Source organism: Meriones unguiculatus, chromosome 14 (genome assembly GCF_030254825.1).
Source record: "Meriones unguiculatus strain TT.TT164.6M chromosome 14, Bangor_MerUng_6.1, whole genome shotgun sequence".
NCBI classification, from domain to species: Eukaryota; Metazoa; Chordata; class Mammalia; order Rodentia; family Muridae; genus Meriones; species Meriones unguiculatus.
Window position 1 is genome coordinate 40,809,993 of NC_083361.1, and position 17,019 is coordinate 40,827,011.

At 37.8% G+C, this 17,019-nt stretch overlaps 1 protein-coding gene across 4 annotated transcripts in view; it reads left to right on the plus strand.

Moving 5' to 3' along the window:
- The window catches only part of Gas2 (growth arrest specific 2), a 128,811-nt gene that overhangs the window by 57,740 nt on the left and 54,052 nt on the right, over positions 1 to 17,019 (plus strand). For all 4 annotated transcript variants that reach the window (XM_060367224.1, XM_060367225.1, XM_060367226.1 and 1 more), the window contains 2 exons: positions 4,054 to 4,117; positions 10,648 to 10,789. In XM_060367224.1, the coding sequence (XP_060223207.1) occupies positions 4,054 to 4,117; positions 10,648 to 10,789 (206 nt within the window). The remainder of the gene's footprint in view (positions 1 to 4,053; positions 4,118 to 10,647; positions 10,790 to 17,019) is intronic.

Genomic DNA, 17,019 nt, shown 5'->3' on the forward strand with positions numbered 1-17,019 from the left:
TCTGCCTCCTGAGTGCTGGTATTAAAGGCATGCACTACCACTCCTGTTCCACTTGTATCTTGAGTTGGAGTCTGGGCTGCTTTTTGTAGATCTCAGGGTCAGATGTTTTTACTTCTTACGGGTTTGAATGTCTTGTAAAGGCCTCTGAAGGTGCAGCCTTTTCATATAATAATCACCACCAAACTGAGAGCTGTTTTATAGAGAGTCCCTTCAGGAGAAAGATAGCAAGAGGAACTCCAGCTTCTTCCACTAACTAAAGGAAGAGCCCATATTGTCACAGCGATAGAGTGGAGCAGTGCTTCCAGCTGTACATGAAGTAGACGTTTCTTTTAAAAGGCCACTGAGGAATATGTTTGAAAGGGGAACTGCAGATAACTGAGGCCATAGTCCCAGCTCACAGGGCAGGCTGGGCTTTTTCCTGTCGTTTTTAGAGACAGGTAGTTCAAGGTGCCTAAATCATTCAGTACACACCTAATATACCCAGATTAATTACTGAAAATGGACTCTACTGAACTGTTTTATTCCCAAGAAAATCAATGACAAGGTGTTTAGGTCTAAAACATGTCTTTTGTACAAACGTCATTATGACTTATAACTTGCACAAACTTATAATAGCCAAAATTGGCCCACAACATTAAAAATACTCATTGTCCTAGGATGCTCTAAATTAGCATTTTTCAACTATAAGAGTTTTGTTTCATTCAACCGTTTTTTTTTAAATTTTATTTTATTATTTTGTGTGTTGGTGTTTTACATGCATGCATATCTGTGTGAGGGTGTCAGGTCCCCTGGAACTGAGGTTACTAATGGTTGTGAACTCCCATGTTATCGCTGGGAATTGAACCCAGGTCCTCTAGACGAGCAGCTGGTGCTTTTATCCACTGAGCCATCTTTCCAGCCTAAGTATTTTTAATAACTGGTTCACTACAGGGGCACAATAAGATGAACACAAGAACAAACAAAAGTGGATTGATGTTAATTGACTCCAACTAATGAAGATAATCTTTCTAGGCAAATCATTCTTAATAACAACAAAAAATGTAATACTGAAGAGGAGAGCTGCTCCCCCGCTGGTGCTTCCCGTATGCTCAGCAAGTATTGTTTTATTCAGTCACCACAGAGATGCTAGGAGATAGGCAGTGTTGCTTCTCCTTAGGAAGGTGGGAATATATATAACTACTTCCCCATATAGCACCAATAATAGCCATGAGCCCTCACACTCACTCACAGACCTTTGCAGCTTGGATCCACACCCATATTCTCTTCCCGTCAGAGTAGAGCTTGCTGCAGTGTTAGAGTCAAGGTTGACTCCTGTGTCTAATACACACATTTGTACTATTAAAGGGTTCTAAATCGAATTTTACAGTGGTAGGCTAAAAGTGATTTTTTTTTGTTTACTTAATACTCATTTACCTCAGCTAAATTCTTATCACTTCTAAAAAGGCTAGGCATTCTCATCTTTCTAGCTTGTTCATCATAACTATCTCCACAAGACTGCTATCCTCAGTGTTCTAAAACATACTTAACATGGCAGAGGAACCACATGTGGTGGACACTGTGGCATCATGCAGCTCAACATATCAGTCAGGCCTGCCAGTCATCATTCACCATGTTTCCTTTGGCCGTTTGTATTTTTTTTCTCACCACTTTTAGTCACAGTCTAGTCAATATTTGGAAGGCCATTATGACAATAATGTACAGCTGTAAAATTTTGAAGTGATTCACTTATTACTATACAGATGATAATAATTCCACAAAAACTTAAGATTAAAACTCAGTCTTTTTATAAAATTTTTCCTACGAAATGCTGCTCTTTCTATTTTACATTAATTTAAAGCTTGTATGCAAAGTTATGAATTTTATTATACATATGCACACATATATATCACTATCCTTTCTGTTTTAATTTATCCTCTTCTCCCGTACAATTTCCCAACTCAGGTAGTTTTGTTTTTGTTAGAGTATCTGGGCTAGTTCTGTTAAGAGGATGTTGGATCCCTGACCTTACAGTTTGTCAACTGGGTTTTCTCACATATCAACGTGGAACCAACATTTGAGCTTGGCATACAAAATCTTTTACTTTCACAAATAAGGAAACCAAGAAATGAATAATGATAGTGCATCCTTCATATCAAATTTCTCATATTATTCCCATCATTAGTCCTCTTCAATTTTTTTGTGGAATATTTCTGTTTCCACACCACTATGTACCAACGCATCAGAATGCCAATACTCATTTGGCTAAAGGGGTGTGACAGTTGTGTCAAGACTTGCTTTGTAGACCTGGCTGGCCTGGAACTCACAGAGGTGGCCTGTTTCTGCCTCTCTGAGTGCTGGGATTACAGGTATGCAGTACTGCGCCTGGCTCTACTAATATTTTGATGTTGTTTCCATCTAAAGATGAATGACATCATATCTAAAGTTCCTGGAGCTTTGACTATGTACTTCACACAGCCTTCACTGAAGATATGGGAATAAATGGGGAATCAGTCTTTCTTTCCTTACTTTCATTCGTTCTCTCTCCTACTCAAAACTCCATTTTGTTATTTTAGTACCTTATTTTAAGAAGTTAGAAAAAGAAGAAATCAATGACTTAGACTGGTTTCAGTATTTCCCTTCTGTTTCTGTGGCATTCATCCTTGTTCTCTGTTTGACACTGTACCTGATTCTTCAAATCACTGAACTGAAGTCGATTTACATGTTAATCCTCATGAGGTGGCTGTGGCTGGGGACACAGTCAGCTGACACAGTTGCAGCTGGAGATATACTGTATTAAAATAAAGAAGCCTCAGTTAATTAGAAACTATTCAAGCCTCCCCTAGGTTCTGTAACAGTTTTCTATTGGACAACTAAAACTAAACTTTTCTTATTGGGAATTGGAATATTTTTTGTTTCAGACTTTTCTATGATCAGTTATGCTTTTAGTAAGCATTTTTGATGAGTTTTTTTTTAGTTTAAAAGTGACATTTTTATAACCAAATAATAAGACATAATTGTGATGTCTATTCAAACAAAATGAGAGCACAAATTTTAATCGTTCAAATACAAATATATTTAATATTCATATCTTCTCCAAACAAATTCTGTTGTTATCTTTGGACTAAGTATTACTATTATATAATGAGTAGATATAAGAAATTAGAATATTTAGATTAAGTAAATAGATAATAAGACTTGAATTATACAATTCTAGCTTTATGAATTAGAACAAAATTGCTATTTTTTATCAAATATTATTTTGTCTTATTAGAATAACAACTTTTTCAAGGCTTTTCTGTATGCAAAATTTTGTTAGACTATTGATTTTATTTGATGTTGAAAATGACATTGCATTATCTGCCCCAGTTTTGATTAGGAAGGTAGAGCAAACAACAGGTGTTCCTCTCACAGGCTCAGAAATGCAATTGTGTCTGTCTGCATTGCTGAACTGCCCAAGCCTAGTCACAGAACAGCTTCACGGTGTAATAGTGTCATGCAATTCAGGAATAGCTACACAAAGAAGGTTTCTTATTGGCTTATCTGATGAAAAATGCTGGCTGATGGAAACTTGTTTATTCACACACGTCTTAAGAATCTGGTCAGTAAACTTGGTCTCTTTCTACAGTATCAATTATTGATTACCAAGAAACATTAAGTTGGAAGTTCCATTTGACCTCTGCCTTTATTTGGAGGTGAACAAAGAATCATAATTTATACATTTTATCCTCACTAATTCAATTTGATGTAAGAATCAGGAGTGTACACAATATAATTATCTTACCTATATATGTATAATCAAATATAGACCTATTAATATTAACTAACTGAAGACATTGCTTTTATAGTGAGAGTTCACTGGACCTATGGTATTTGGGGCCCTGGGTGGCTGGAGTTTGGGAAAGCGTAGGGTTTGGGTTGGCTCTTATGAATGGCAGAATGAAAAGCAGCTTATCTCTGTGAGGGCCACGGGAGGGTCATTGGCAAGCCTATCACCTGTAAATACTTTACAGTTTTTTTGTTTGTTTGTTTTTGTTTTTGTTTTTCTTGTAAAGTTGTCTTTGTCTTGTCTTCCAGTTCTGCACAAGCAGCCCCGAGAAGTGTGTCTCTGTTTGCTAGAACTTGGTCGGATTGCAGCCAGGTAGGTAAGACCTCTGCTCTCCTGTCACAGCGCAGACACATCTCAGCCTCAGGAAACAGAAACATACTGGCTTCTCATTGTTGACCTTCAAACTGGATGCTAAGAGACCGGTTAGCAAATGAATTGCTTAGATTATCTTGCAAGCCATAGTTAAAATTAAAAGTATGTCTCTAGTATTCTCAACACCCCATTCATTTGGTCAGGACAGACTTTGCCCAAGCCTCTACTGATACCCTTTAATTAAATAAATTTTCTTCCAAGTCTTAATGGAGCATGAAGGGTAATCCTTTATACCTTTAAAGTTTATGTATTTACTTTTACCTTTGTATTCTGTGGCTGCTTGTCTGTGTACCATGTGCATGTAGATACTGAGATCACATGAGCCAGTAAAACAGAGTGAGAGTTAGTACTGGGTGAGCTTACATGGAGAATTTATGTAGAAAATTAGGAGAAAGAAGACACCAACTTTGTACATTGTGAAATTGTAGCCCAGCAACAAACACTGCCAGTGAAAGTACTTTTTTTTGATTAATGGAAGCAATTCCAAATTCTTTAAATCACCACAACCAATAAAATTTTAGTGAACTATGAAATAGATAGAATTTTTTTTACTTTACCTCAATAGTTACAGCAAAAACATTGCTTCAGTATTTTAATTAAAAATAATATGTAAGAAGGAATGAAAAATGAGACATTTAAAGATTTCTTTAGCCCCACACTACTTCCAGATAACTGTTTAAAGGGTTTGGGTCATACCCCTTGCCCTTGATCATTCAGGGTTTTACCTTTTAGGTACAGTTCAGTCCATCTCTTAGCCAGACAGAATGCCAGGCCTTTTTAGTTCTGCCATATCCTTGAGTTGGGTGTTAGAGAGAGTAGGACAAAGGTGTTAATGATTCCAGAGATCAGCCTCTTCTACCAGCTTTGGAGCTTCTGCTCAAGTCAGATTCATTATCCATCATATAGAAGCAACAGAAACTAAGAAAAAAAAAGTAATCAGTCAGCAGCTACCTCAGAGATACACAACTAGAAGAAACGTAGAGTGTTTAGAAGTTCTACTAAAAAATACTGTATGATATAATTATATGGATAAATTATATGGATAAATATGAGAAAAATGCCAGATTCTTCTTTGTCCTTAAATAATACAACTGGGTCCATTGGATGGTCAGATTTTGAGATCTGAGAGTGACAGCAGGAATACTGACTTCAAAGTAGCCGGGGTTTTACATTCCTCCTCTAGCTGATAGTTATTTTCCTGCTTTCAAAATTTTATATCACAACTATTTTTCATCACAATAACACTTTAATTCAGAAAGACTAGTTATGGCTACTGTATCTAAGGTGAAGCTTGACTATCAGCTTTGGATCTGACATCAATTACCTTTGACATAGCCATGATAAAATTAATACAAATCTTGGTTAACAAGGAGATTAGCAACATGTTTCTCCATCCAATGTGAAATGTCATATGAAGAGTTTTCCCCTCACTACAAGTGATTAACTCCTTAGTCTATCAATTAGTTTATTTTAAAGCAGAGTCCTCTGTAGGCCAGGATGGCCTTACACTCTTTGTGCAGTACAGAATGACCTTGGTATCCCACCTCTACCCTCCCAGGCATGCACTCATACATGAGGAGCAGAGGGTGCTGGACACCGTTCCAGGGCTTTGGCGTGTTCAGTAAACACTATGTACTGAGGTACATCTGAAAACCAGCACAGATATTCTAGGTGGTAGTTATTCTGTATTGCTCTGTACAAACCCACATTTATGACCATGTTAGGATAGTTACTACAACTAATTAAAAAAAACCCACAATGGAGGTCAGTATCTCATGGTGGAGTGGAGATTAAGATCACCCCAAAATTGAAATATTGAACTTTAGATTATCTTTCTGTCATCTTCAGCTGAATGGGTCTTGTGAAGCACTATATACTGTTCAGCACAAAAGAAAATGAGGTAGTGCATTCCTCTTGCTGTTACTTTAAACAGTTGAAAGGATGCCAGTCAGATAAATTGTTATTCAGCTAAAAAAAAAATGCCTATTTGTTTCTTTATAAACAGAGCTGAGCTATTTGTTTGGTTTTACTGGGAGCTCCTGAAGTAGGACAACATGAAGGAAAGACTCCCCCATCTAGTCTCTTTCACATCTGAACTCAGCCTGAGGTTTAGATCTAGATTTAGATGCTTGAAGTCACTCCCTCCTCCCCTGTGTCCACAGCCAGAGATCTCACAGAGATTAATGCATTTGAACAACTCCAACACAAACTAGGAGTGATTTTCAGAGCACACTCAGAAACCACATTCATCTTATCCCATAAAGATGAGTTTTATCTTATCAGAGTTCCTGAAGTCTCTTGAGTTCTTTGCACTGATAGGGGTACCTTATGTTCCACTCTAAATGGTACATCCAGATTTCTCAAGTGCTCCTAAGAGCACCAACATCACTTCAGAAGTGACTCTGGGAGTGTTTCTGAGCTTCTGCTACAGTCTTCTCTCTGGGGACACTCAGCAAAACTCCCTCAAGAATGGGAGCCAATCTGGGCTCTGAGATGGTGACAATACTTTTACATTGTTTACATTGTAAAATTTCTTTGCTTTTTTAGCTAAACATTGTTGGAAGGTAAAAATCTCCTTGTTTCTTAATAAAAAAAATCACCTTTGGTACAGTAGCCATAACTAGAAATATTATTTCTGAATTAAAATATTAATGTGATGAAAAATAGCTGAAATAAAATTTTGAAAGTAGGAAAATAACTTTCAGCTAGATGAGGAATGTACAATCCCGGCTACTCTGAAGAAGCAGCCTTCCTGTAGTCAGTCTTCTCAGTTCTCAACACTTGGCCATCTAAGGAGTCCACTTGTACTGTTTGAGCACAAAGTAGAGTCTGGCAATTATACCACTACCAAAGCAACTCAACACAATCAACAGATTCTTTCGAGTAATACTTCTGTGTTAATTTCTGCAAAATTAAGAGGTAAATGACTGAGTTCATCATCTTTTCAGACTGCAGGATTCAGGTTATCTTCATGATAACACTGGAAGCTTCTGAAATGGTAGGTTGGTGGCAAGGATGTGTGTCAGCAGCATTTTGTCATTTTCTGACTTTGGGTTTTGGTGTTCTATTGAGCCAGAACAAGTTTATTACTTTTAAAAGGAAACATTTCAGAATAATTTCTTTAATCTCCTATTTCAGTCACGGATTAATGAACTGTTGCTTAAAAGAAAATCATGTGTTAAGATCACTAATTGATTCACATGGAGGACCGACATGGGCTGCCGGGATTTTATGCATCCTTTCCCATGGCTGGGGCATTTTCCACATATAAAGTTAAGTTTACATTGTCTTAAAAGAGGAAAAATGGGGCAAAATTATCTGGCAAGAATCTATAAACCATCTGTTACATGCCTTAGAAAGAGGGAGTTTCATTAGTCTATAAAATTTGTCTCCTGACCTACTACAATGGAACACAGATGTCTTTTGTTGGAAAGTACAGACTACTAAATAGTTTGAATAGATTTTCTTGGTCAGGAATGAGTTTTGGGGTGCATTTCTTCCAGTTAGCTTAATCCCAAACACCATTCTGTGCCAGAAAAATGAGAGAGCCATTCCTATATTCTCCTCATACAGTTGCCAACCCTAAGACTGCTGATCTTGATACTTTTTACTGAGATGAAAATAACTGTGTGCCCCTGAGTATTTAAACAATATCCGTGCCTTTGGGCTCTGCAGGGATTAGGACTTTGACTTAGTGACTTAAGCTTCCTTGATGACTCCAGTTGGATCCTTATTGAGGTTTAGAAAAGGAAGCCCCTTTCCCCCAAAGTTCTCACACCCTGTTCTTGGAAATAAGGAAAAACATTAATTTGTTTTAGGAAAAGAGGGCATGTGAAGTTGTATAGCTCTCACGGACGCCAAGGTAGCCTTTTGAAGAACAGAAAGTGCATTTGGTGACTAAGTTGGCTTGAAGGTACAAGTCTCCCTCCTTGGGGGTGGGTCACAATTTACAGCCTACTTATACCTCCAGACTGACAGGAAGCCAATGAATCGTATTCAAGTGTGCATTCTGGTATCAGTTGACTCTACCTTGAGCAGCGTGAAGAATTCAAAAGTCAATGTAGGCAGAGATTCCAAGCTTAGAACTGACTTTCTGTGTCAATGGCACAGCTAATTTTTAGCTTTCTCAGGTAAAGAAGTATCTCCAAGGAAACATTTTCCAGGTGTGAGTCTGTTACCAGTTTCATTCAAAGCTGGCCTGTTTGTTTTATGCTGGCTGTGAGCCAAGCCTGTTGCTACTCTAATAGTGTATTTGCTACTGCTCTATTTTTCAAGACAGAGCATACACACCTTGTTATTGGGAGGTAGCCTTCCTCCACCTGTGGTTGAAAATATAATATTTTCCAAGCTACCTAATTTATATTTTCAATTATGAGGTTTTCACTTATAACTGATATGGAGTTGCCTGTGATTGCAGTGTCTCAGATTCTTCCAGACTCAAAACCAGGTTTATACTATTCTCGTGAGAACATTCAACATAGGAAGGTATTATACCTTGATGGAGCTAAGCATCCAAAAAGTCTAAAGCAGCTAAGAGGGTTGCCTTCCAAAGTCTTTCTGACCTATTAGTAGGAGAGCTGAGGTGGTTGTGAGTCAGATGTGTTCTCCACCATGATAGGAATCCATTCTGTACCATGTGTCTGGTAATGATGCATTAAATGGTTTATAAGTACAAACAGTTAGAAGTATGAAATGTGGTGACTAGATCTTTATAGAAACTGTTTGTTCATTATGGAACAAAAGTGACTTAATAGATTAGAAGCTGTTGTGGCATTATAAGCTCTTTGTACTGAATTCTTACATAAGCTTTGCAGCTCTTAAAAGGCATACAATACAAAGAACCCTTCTCTACTGTACAAATTCTGAAAAGAAAGAAAGAAAGAGAGAGAAAGAAAGAAAGGAAGAAAGAAAGAAAAAGAGTGGCAGATGAGATATCATGTGTTTCCTTTACGACTAAAAAGATCCAAGTCAGCAGGCATTCTGAGTGTCTATGACTGAACTGGAGAAAAAGGCCATCAGCATGGACAAAGAAACTTGGGGCCTGTGAAGGGGAGATTTCTCCCTAGAGGTGTAAACTGAGTCAAGCTTGATCAACTTAACCACGTTCTTTCATCTGAGGGGGAAGAGTGAGTAATGAGCCAAAAGGCCTGGAACTGAACCACCTGAACCCCTCTTCGGAATCAAGCATGATAATGAGAAAAACTCCCTAGAAATTTGCACCACACTGGTGTGCAGTGATATCTGTTAAAGTATCAAGATACCACAGGAGGACATAAACAAGGTTTTACATTGGCTGCTGAATTGACACAGTATTCAAGTTATAAGAACAGTATCAGTACTTTTCTCTACTCATAGACCATATTGTATGTTATTCAATAACTCCTGTTTTATTTCTTGTGTCTTCTCTGGAGACAGGATCCCTCCAATTAGTCTAGAATGCGCACATACTTACCATCTTCTTGTTTCTGCCTCCATAGTGCTGGAGTGTGTATTACCACGCTTGGTTTACAACAAACTTTTAATTACCAAGTGGCTTTTTTTCTCCTTTATAACAAATAATCACTTGATCAAAAAATATAGGCAGCTGACAACAGCAAGTCTTTATTTGAAATTCTGTCCTGTGTAAGTCTTGTGCAGACATTCATTTTCTTGTTGTTGTTGTTAATGAAAGTGTATGCCTAGGTTATTTCCTAAATGCCTCACAGCTGTCAAGTTCCAGAATTATATTTGGTGTCCTCCACTAAGCATAGATGACACAGCCCTATAAAACTTAGTACATCTTTAAGTGTTGATTAAGAAAAACCTGGTTGTAAGAGATATGATAAGACTCTGTCACATTCTCTCTTGCCTATCTCCCAACTTCTTCTCTTGAACATGTAACGTTTACAGGTTTTTTTGCACATTTTTGTTCTGAACTATTCTTGTTTCCTTTCCTAGGAATGTTTTTGCCTTTACTGTGATTTTCCTAAGGGTTTAGCTTGTAATATTGTATAGCCATGTGCATTGCTCTCACTGCCTAGGAAATGAACAGCTCACAGTGAATCTTTTCTCTATAAAAGCAGTTGCTTCTTTTTTAATTTTAGGGTTCTGCTATTTTGATTTTGACATTTTAATGTCTGTCATTACCAATCTTATCTTCTAAATAAGGCTTTAACTATATTACTGATATTGTCAATTCTGTTAAAAAAGTTAAAGAAAAATTCTCTGTGGGTATTCATGTTGTTGAGACAGTAATATATCAAATTGAGTATCTTTACATCATATACCTCCATGAATGTACTTATACATACACAGCAACTACATATGTTTTTAACCTGCTCCAAGGATGTTAATTCACAAAACTCTATTTCAGTGTGGGAGAGTCTGTAGCATTTTAAAAAGGTAGTTAGTTGTGGCACTCACAATCCAGAATCCTGTACAGCTGCTGTATTGTTATGTGTGCATGCATAACAGTCTCATGATTTTGAAAGGTATGGTGTGGAGCCTCCTGGTCTGATAAAGCTGGAAAAAGAAATTGAACAAGAAGAGACACTCTCTGCCCCATCTCCTTCGCCTTCTCCTTCATCAAAGTCTTCAGGAAAGAAGAGTACTGGGAACCTATTGGACGATGCAGTGAGTGAAGTTTCCATGTCTTCTTTCTCCCCCAACTATAAAACTTACCCTGCCTTCTCAGAACATTCTGACCTTACTGCATTTCAGCACCTTTGAATTCAGTTTAACCTAAATGAGAAAATTTGTGCTCCTTCAGCTCTTCTTGAAACTCAAAACTGAACCAATGATTTAAAATAAAGTGCTACTTAATTCCATTGAGCTGTACCTGAAAATCTAGGAAATAAGTCACCTCCTTGAAAACAGTTTTTTGAAAACACTTAACCTCCTTATTGTTAGTTCCAAATTCCTCCTTTCATGGATATGAATATTGAAGAGTGTTGAGAAAAAGGACAAAACATCTGGTGGAAAAGGTGATTTTACTTCATTAATTGCCTGGTATTGACCAGAGTTGGGTTTTTTTTGTTGGGTTTTTTTTTTCTTTTTCTCTTTCTTTCTTTCTTTCTTTCTTTCTTTCTTTCTTTCTTTCTTTCTTTCTTTCTTTCTTTCTTTCTAATTTTTTTTTCCTGAGAGCTCTTTTATCTGAAAGGAAGGTTGCTAGGAAGGAAAGTGGAAATTGGAAGTTTTGTGATGCTAAGAGGAGGGGGTATTAGGTTCCAGCCTGTGTATATCCAACTCTAGGGTCTGTCTACTCTGCCATTCTGTAGGCACAGGCTTTGGTGATTAGAACACACTTTCATGACACCATCATTATAAGGATAAGCAGTTTTTAGGTATATTAAACAATCCTTGCTTATGGGGTTGGTATGTTGGACAATTATTCCCATGTGCTATCATTCTCATATCTTAAATGCCTGAAGACATTAGTGAACAAGAAAAACCATGAGTTGTCTTTATGTCACTCATGCAAAGTTTGCATTTATAGGTTAGAATTGCCTGCAAGCTTATAGGACATGACAGGGCTAGAGGCATAAGACCGAAGTATGTCCTGCCAAAGTGAGCAAAGTCCTTTGAAGACTGGCAGCTGTCTTGATGTTTTTGTTGATAGGACACAGGGCTGCCATGACTGCAGGCCTTCCTCTCTATGGTTTAAGCTGAGAAACAGTAGGAGAGAGGGTGGTGAGTACTTTCTGATACAAAAAAGACACACAACCCTCTTTGCTTTACTCCACACAACAAATTTTAAAAAGCAGAAACTTAACAACTGCCTGAGCAGCTGTGAATTCCTATGAAGGCAGCAAACTTAAACCTGTCCCACCAAAGCTTCTTACACAATACATTTTAATATGCTTTCTTTTTGATAGCCACTTGCTCCACTCATAATGTACAAATACTCAGGGAGCTTCCATACTTCAAGAAAATGTCTTGGAATCCTTTTAGGATTAATCACATGCTTTGCTGTTCATGAAGCTTAATTTCAAAGTTTGTACAGTAATGGGGTTATATTGTATTATAACAAAGGCATGATGTTTATAGGTTGAAAGTAATTTTTCATGGTGTTTATGCTGTTTTCTTAGACTTAGCTTGAGTTTGGTCTTTTCCAAAATGTGTCTTTTTGGGCTGCTACACCCATTCTTAGTCCTCCTCTGAGTTGAGACATTTACTTACATGCTTTAGACCCTATAATATGGTGCCAGGCTTGAAAAGTGTGGCCAGTGTTACATTTACTTTCTAATTACTCAACCAAGAGAACCTCACAGTTCTCATTACGAGGTCCACGCCTGGTATAACCATAGCTTTGTTTCATCACTATATTCTTGAAATTCCTCTGTGAAAGTATTCCTTGTAACCAGCATGCTCTGACAGAATGCAAACTGGAGTCAGGTAGAATTAATAGGATCCTCGAGGACATATGTGAACCCTGCTGATACCACACATGTCTCCTTGCTCTATCCCAGTGTATTTTCTAACTCTTGTCCTTTGGACCACTTCTTTTATGTTGAGGTAGTTGTTCTTAGTTCCTCAACATACTTCTTGACACTTTTCTTTTAAATGCATATCTTAAATATGTTCTAACCATTTTAATATTTAGTGTGTGTTACCTTTTATAGAACATATGTGCATGTATCCTTGTGGGGGTTTTTGTAATGCTCACCTGTGTATTCATGCACACAGAGGCTAGAGGCCTATACTGGTATTGCTTAATTTTTTGCCTTTTTTTTCTTTTCTTTTTTTAAAATATATACACAGGACCTCTCACTAAAACTATAGCTCACTGTTTTAGGCCAAATAGCTGGCCAGAGAGCTACAAGGATCCTCCTGTCTGCATTCCCCCAAAGTTGGGATAACAGATATGTGCTGGCCTTCTTTAACATGGCTATTGAGTATGCAAATTCATATCTGCATGGCAAGTATTTTACAACTGAGCCATTTCCCCAGCTCACATTAAGTTTTTCATGGCATTTATCATCCTAGATATATGTTACAGATTACTTATTGTTGTCTAAATTATTTGTCAGTATGAAGCAGTTGTGAATGAGGCCTCAATGTGTGTTCCTCTCAAGGCACAGTCTAATCTTCAGTCAAGTGGTTCTTTATCAGTCTGCATCTACCCAGCCTCTGCTATGCTCAGTGTGAGTGTCCCCTCTTTGTCCTCTGTATTTGATCATTTCTTCTCAAACATGTGCTGTTTGTGTCTGCTGTTGTGTTGTAGATGGAAGACGTGTTGCCATTTGAGCCCATGTACCAGAAGTAGAAAGAAGGAGTAAGAATGCTCCCATTTCTTCAGTAGCCTGTCTCATGGCCAGTCATTCTTCATCTTTGGGAAGGGGCTAAATATAAAGAGAACCCCAAGGTGTAGAATAACTCTGAGAGGGATTAGAGGTTGTTTTATGAATGTACTAATTCAGAACAACAACAACAAAAGTCACATAGAGACCCAAGACAGCGAGACCCTCAAGCTGTGGCTGTAAGGTCTGTTCTTTCAGCCCAAAGCTATGTGGGCACTCAGGAGACTTATTTAACGTGCAAAGTGGACACATCTGCCGCTCACCAGTGAGAACTCTTGTGTCCTGTAAATCTTAAGTCTAGCATTTTTCAAGAAATGCTTAAAGATAACACTCTCCCCACAATGCCTGTGGGGAAGGATTAGGTTAGAGTGAGAAATGCAAAGTATTGCTTTCTCTGCCTGGCATTGAGAAAACTTGCCAACATCACACAGCTCTCTAGAGCTCCCTCAGAGATCTTAGTTGACCTGGAATTTCTCAAATATACTGGAACATAGACCTTTCTTACAATTTCTGTCATTCTTCAATCTTGTAAACTGCATTAAATTTTTGCTGGTTTTTCCACTGAAGTATTTTATCTCAGGGACAGTGGGACAGAAAGAAAAGAAAGTTGACTCTCATTAGTGGTTTAAATCAGACCCCATGTATCTAAGGTAAAAAGGAAACAATTACCATTACAACCACTGTGCCACAGACTAGGTGCACACAGCCATTTGGAACTGAACTTCATGTATTCCAGTAAATGTGCTGGAAAAAAAAAAACGATTAAAAAAGTGATCCTCTAAGTTCTTGTGTTATTTTGTACAAAGTTATTGTATGCCAAGCTCAAAAGGAAAGAGAGATGAGGGTATTGAAGAGTAAAGGAAGGAAGCAAAGGAAACAGAAACAGAGAAGACTGAGAAAGAAAGGGAAGCCCGTGCCAAGATGATCATATTCCAGCGGACAACTTCAGAAAGCACCAGGACTGAAGCCACCTTTGTTTGTGCAAAAGTTTCTTGTCTGATTCTTAGGGGAACCACAGGGAAAGAGATGACCTTTTATGTGGACAAAAAACTCCCCCTTTCCTTAATCAAGATCTCACAGAGGAAACATAGTGGTGTCCGTTTGGAATGCTTTATTCCCTGTGTCCTGGTGGAGCGATCCAGCCATGATAGGCAGTGAGGTCGCCCCGAGTGCTCCTCTCGGTGTTCTGTTGTATTGAGCTTGCTCTCACAGGGAGTTGAATGCAGTCCTAAGAAATGGTTCGCACTGTCTCCCTTCTTCATCAACTTCCTCAGTCTGAGGATGAGAGATATTATAATTCTGAATAACCAGGCCCCTCTTGAAATCTCATTTCAGCCCCAAACCGGCTCAGTTCCTAGCCAAGAACAGAGCACCTGGCAGACAGAATTACCTCATGGTAATGTAAGAAGCAGGGTTGTCATCATTCACCATTAACTCAACAATGTGTTTCCACTGGCCCCTGTCTGGCCTTTTCTCTTCTATTTTTTGCTTCTGCCCTTGACACAAATGAAACAAACAAACAAACAAACAAAAGCCCTTCATTTAAAAAACAACCAAACAAAAAGACAAAAAGCAAGTATATTTTTGTAGTGAGGAAGGCATGAAGAAAGTGCTGGCCACTTGAGAAAATTATTCTCATATTTATTTGATAAAAACACTATCTGTATTTTCCTGAGGATCCTGCAAGATGGAAATGTTGCCCACACAAACTCAGTGTTGTTTTTTCTCAGTAGAGAATTTGCTCAGTAAGTTGTGATTCCTTGGGCAGTGAGATTTGCTGTTCCCTGGGCTTCTAGGTGACAAAGGTCTGATCCTTGTCTTCTAGCCCCTTTATGTCATCCTCACTCTTCTCCCCAAAACCCTTATAGTAATAGTAAGGATGCTATATGTGTATATGACATTTTACAAACATTTGTAGGAAGAGATATGCACAGAAAAACACTGAAAACAGTGTGCAGGTTCATTACAGGCTGTATGACCTCATGGCTAGCGCAGAATGCAAGTCTCTTTTGTAAGGGATACCATCACTCTTTACCATCCCATCCTTATGCCACTTGCTTTAACATTACCATAACAAAGAAGCTCCGATTTCAAATCCATGGCCTGATTAGTAACTGAATAATAGCTGTTCCATCACACTTCAGTGAACGTCATCTCTGAGGCCAGGGCTCCTCTGCTCCAATGATCTCTACATGTGTCCTGGAAGATCCATGCTATTGTTAGTATGATTATGTATGTGTCCACAGTGCATCTGTTAAACTGTTTTCTGTTTCATTATAGTGTTGTACTTTATGTCTAGGGTTTAAGGTGAGATAAAATACCATGTAGCGTTTAAGGAACTAAGGTAACAAGATACTAATATTGGTTCACTAGGATACCATCACATTACTCAGAATATTAGGATTGTGTCATTGCAAAAACTTAGGATTGGAAAGGCACTGATGGTTGTGTGCATTCTGAAACTTTCAAAATAGTGTTATTTGTGTTTGTTTCATTGAGGCACAGTTTGCTTGTTCTTTAGATATTTTTATTCTTGTATTCTTGCATTATTCCTGGTTTTCACTCTGCTACCTTTCGCTTTCATACTTCTGGTACTTTCATATGCTAGCAAAGTCATTGCTATACTTTTATAACAAAAGTTAAGGATGTCCATAAGTTAAGTTCTCTATGGCTTTTGCTTGGTAGAAAAGTGAATTTCAGTCACTATACCATTAAAAATAATGTCTGGGTGAGGGTTGAGGGTTTAGAGTGCTTAGTGTTGAAGCATGAAAACCTGAGTTTGGGTCCCAACATCCTTATAAAAAACAGATGTGGTCACTCCAGTGTCAGTAACCTCAATGCTATGGGGAGTGGAGACAAGAGGGTATCTGGGGCTTGCTGGTCACTAGCATAGCTCCAAGTTCAGTGAGAGACATGGTCTCAAGGAAATAAGACAGAGACAGACAGAAAAATTTATCCAGTGCTCTCCTACACACACACACATACACACACACTCATATACATGTATTCTATGATCGTATGTGTGTATATACTATACACTGACATACATAACATAAACAAAAACCACACTAAATGAATAAGTGAATAAATAACAATGGCTGTATTTCTTGATAGCGAACTTTAAGTACCATAGCTTTCATATCTGTTGAATTAATCTTATCTGTACAAAATGATAGCTGTTAACAGCTGAGTAGTTCAGGGAAATTATAGATGAAGTATTTGTTGTTGAATATATGTGATATTTGGGATAGTCTGGATTGTCTAAAAATCTTCCTCATTTAAAAACATTCTAGAAGTTTTATGGGTTATAAAAACAAATGAATTTTCTAGAGCTATTCTTAAGATTTATAGTATTCATGCCTATTCCTGAGAACTCGAAAAGAACATTAACCAGAATCAGGTTTTAATTATTCATTTTGAGTGTCAGCTAACACTACATATGATACCTAAGATGGGATAAAATGTACATGAGTCTAAATAATCTGTTGGTGCAACTTCAGGGGAAAACCTTAGAGTTTCAAACAAGAAAAAAAGACTTTCCTAAAAAACATGTTCTTTGATTTT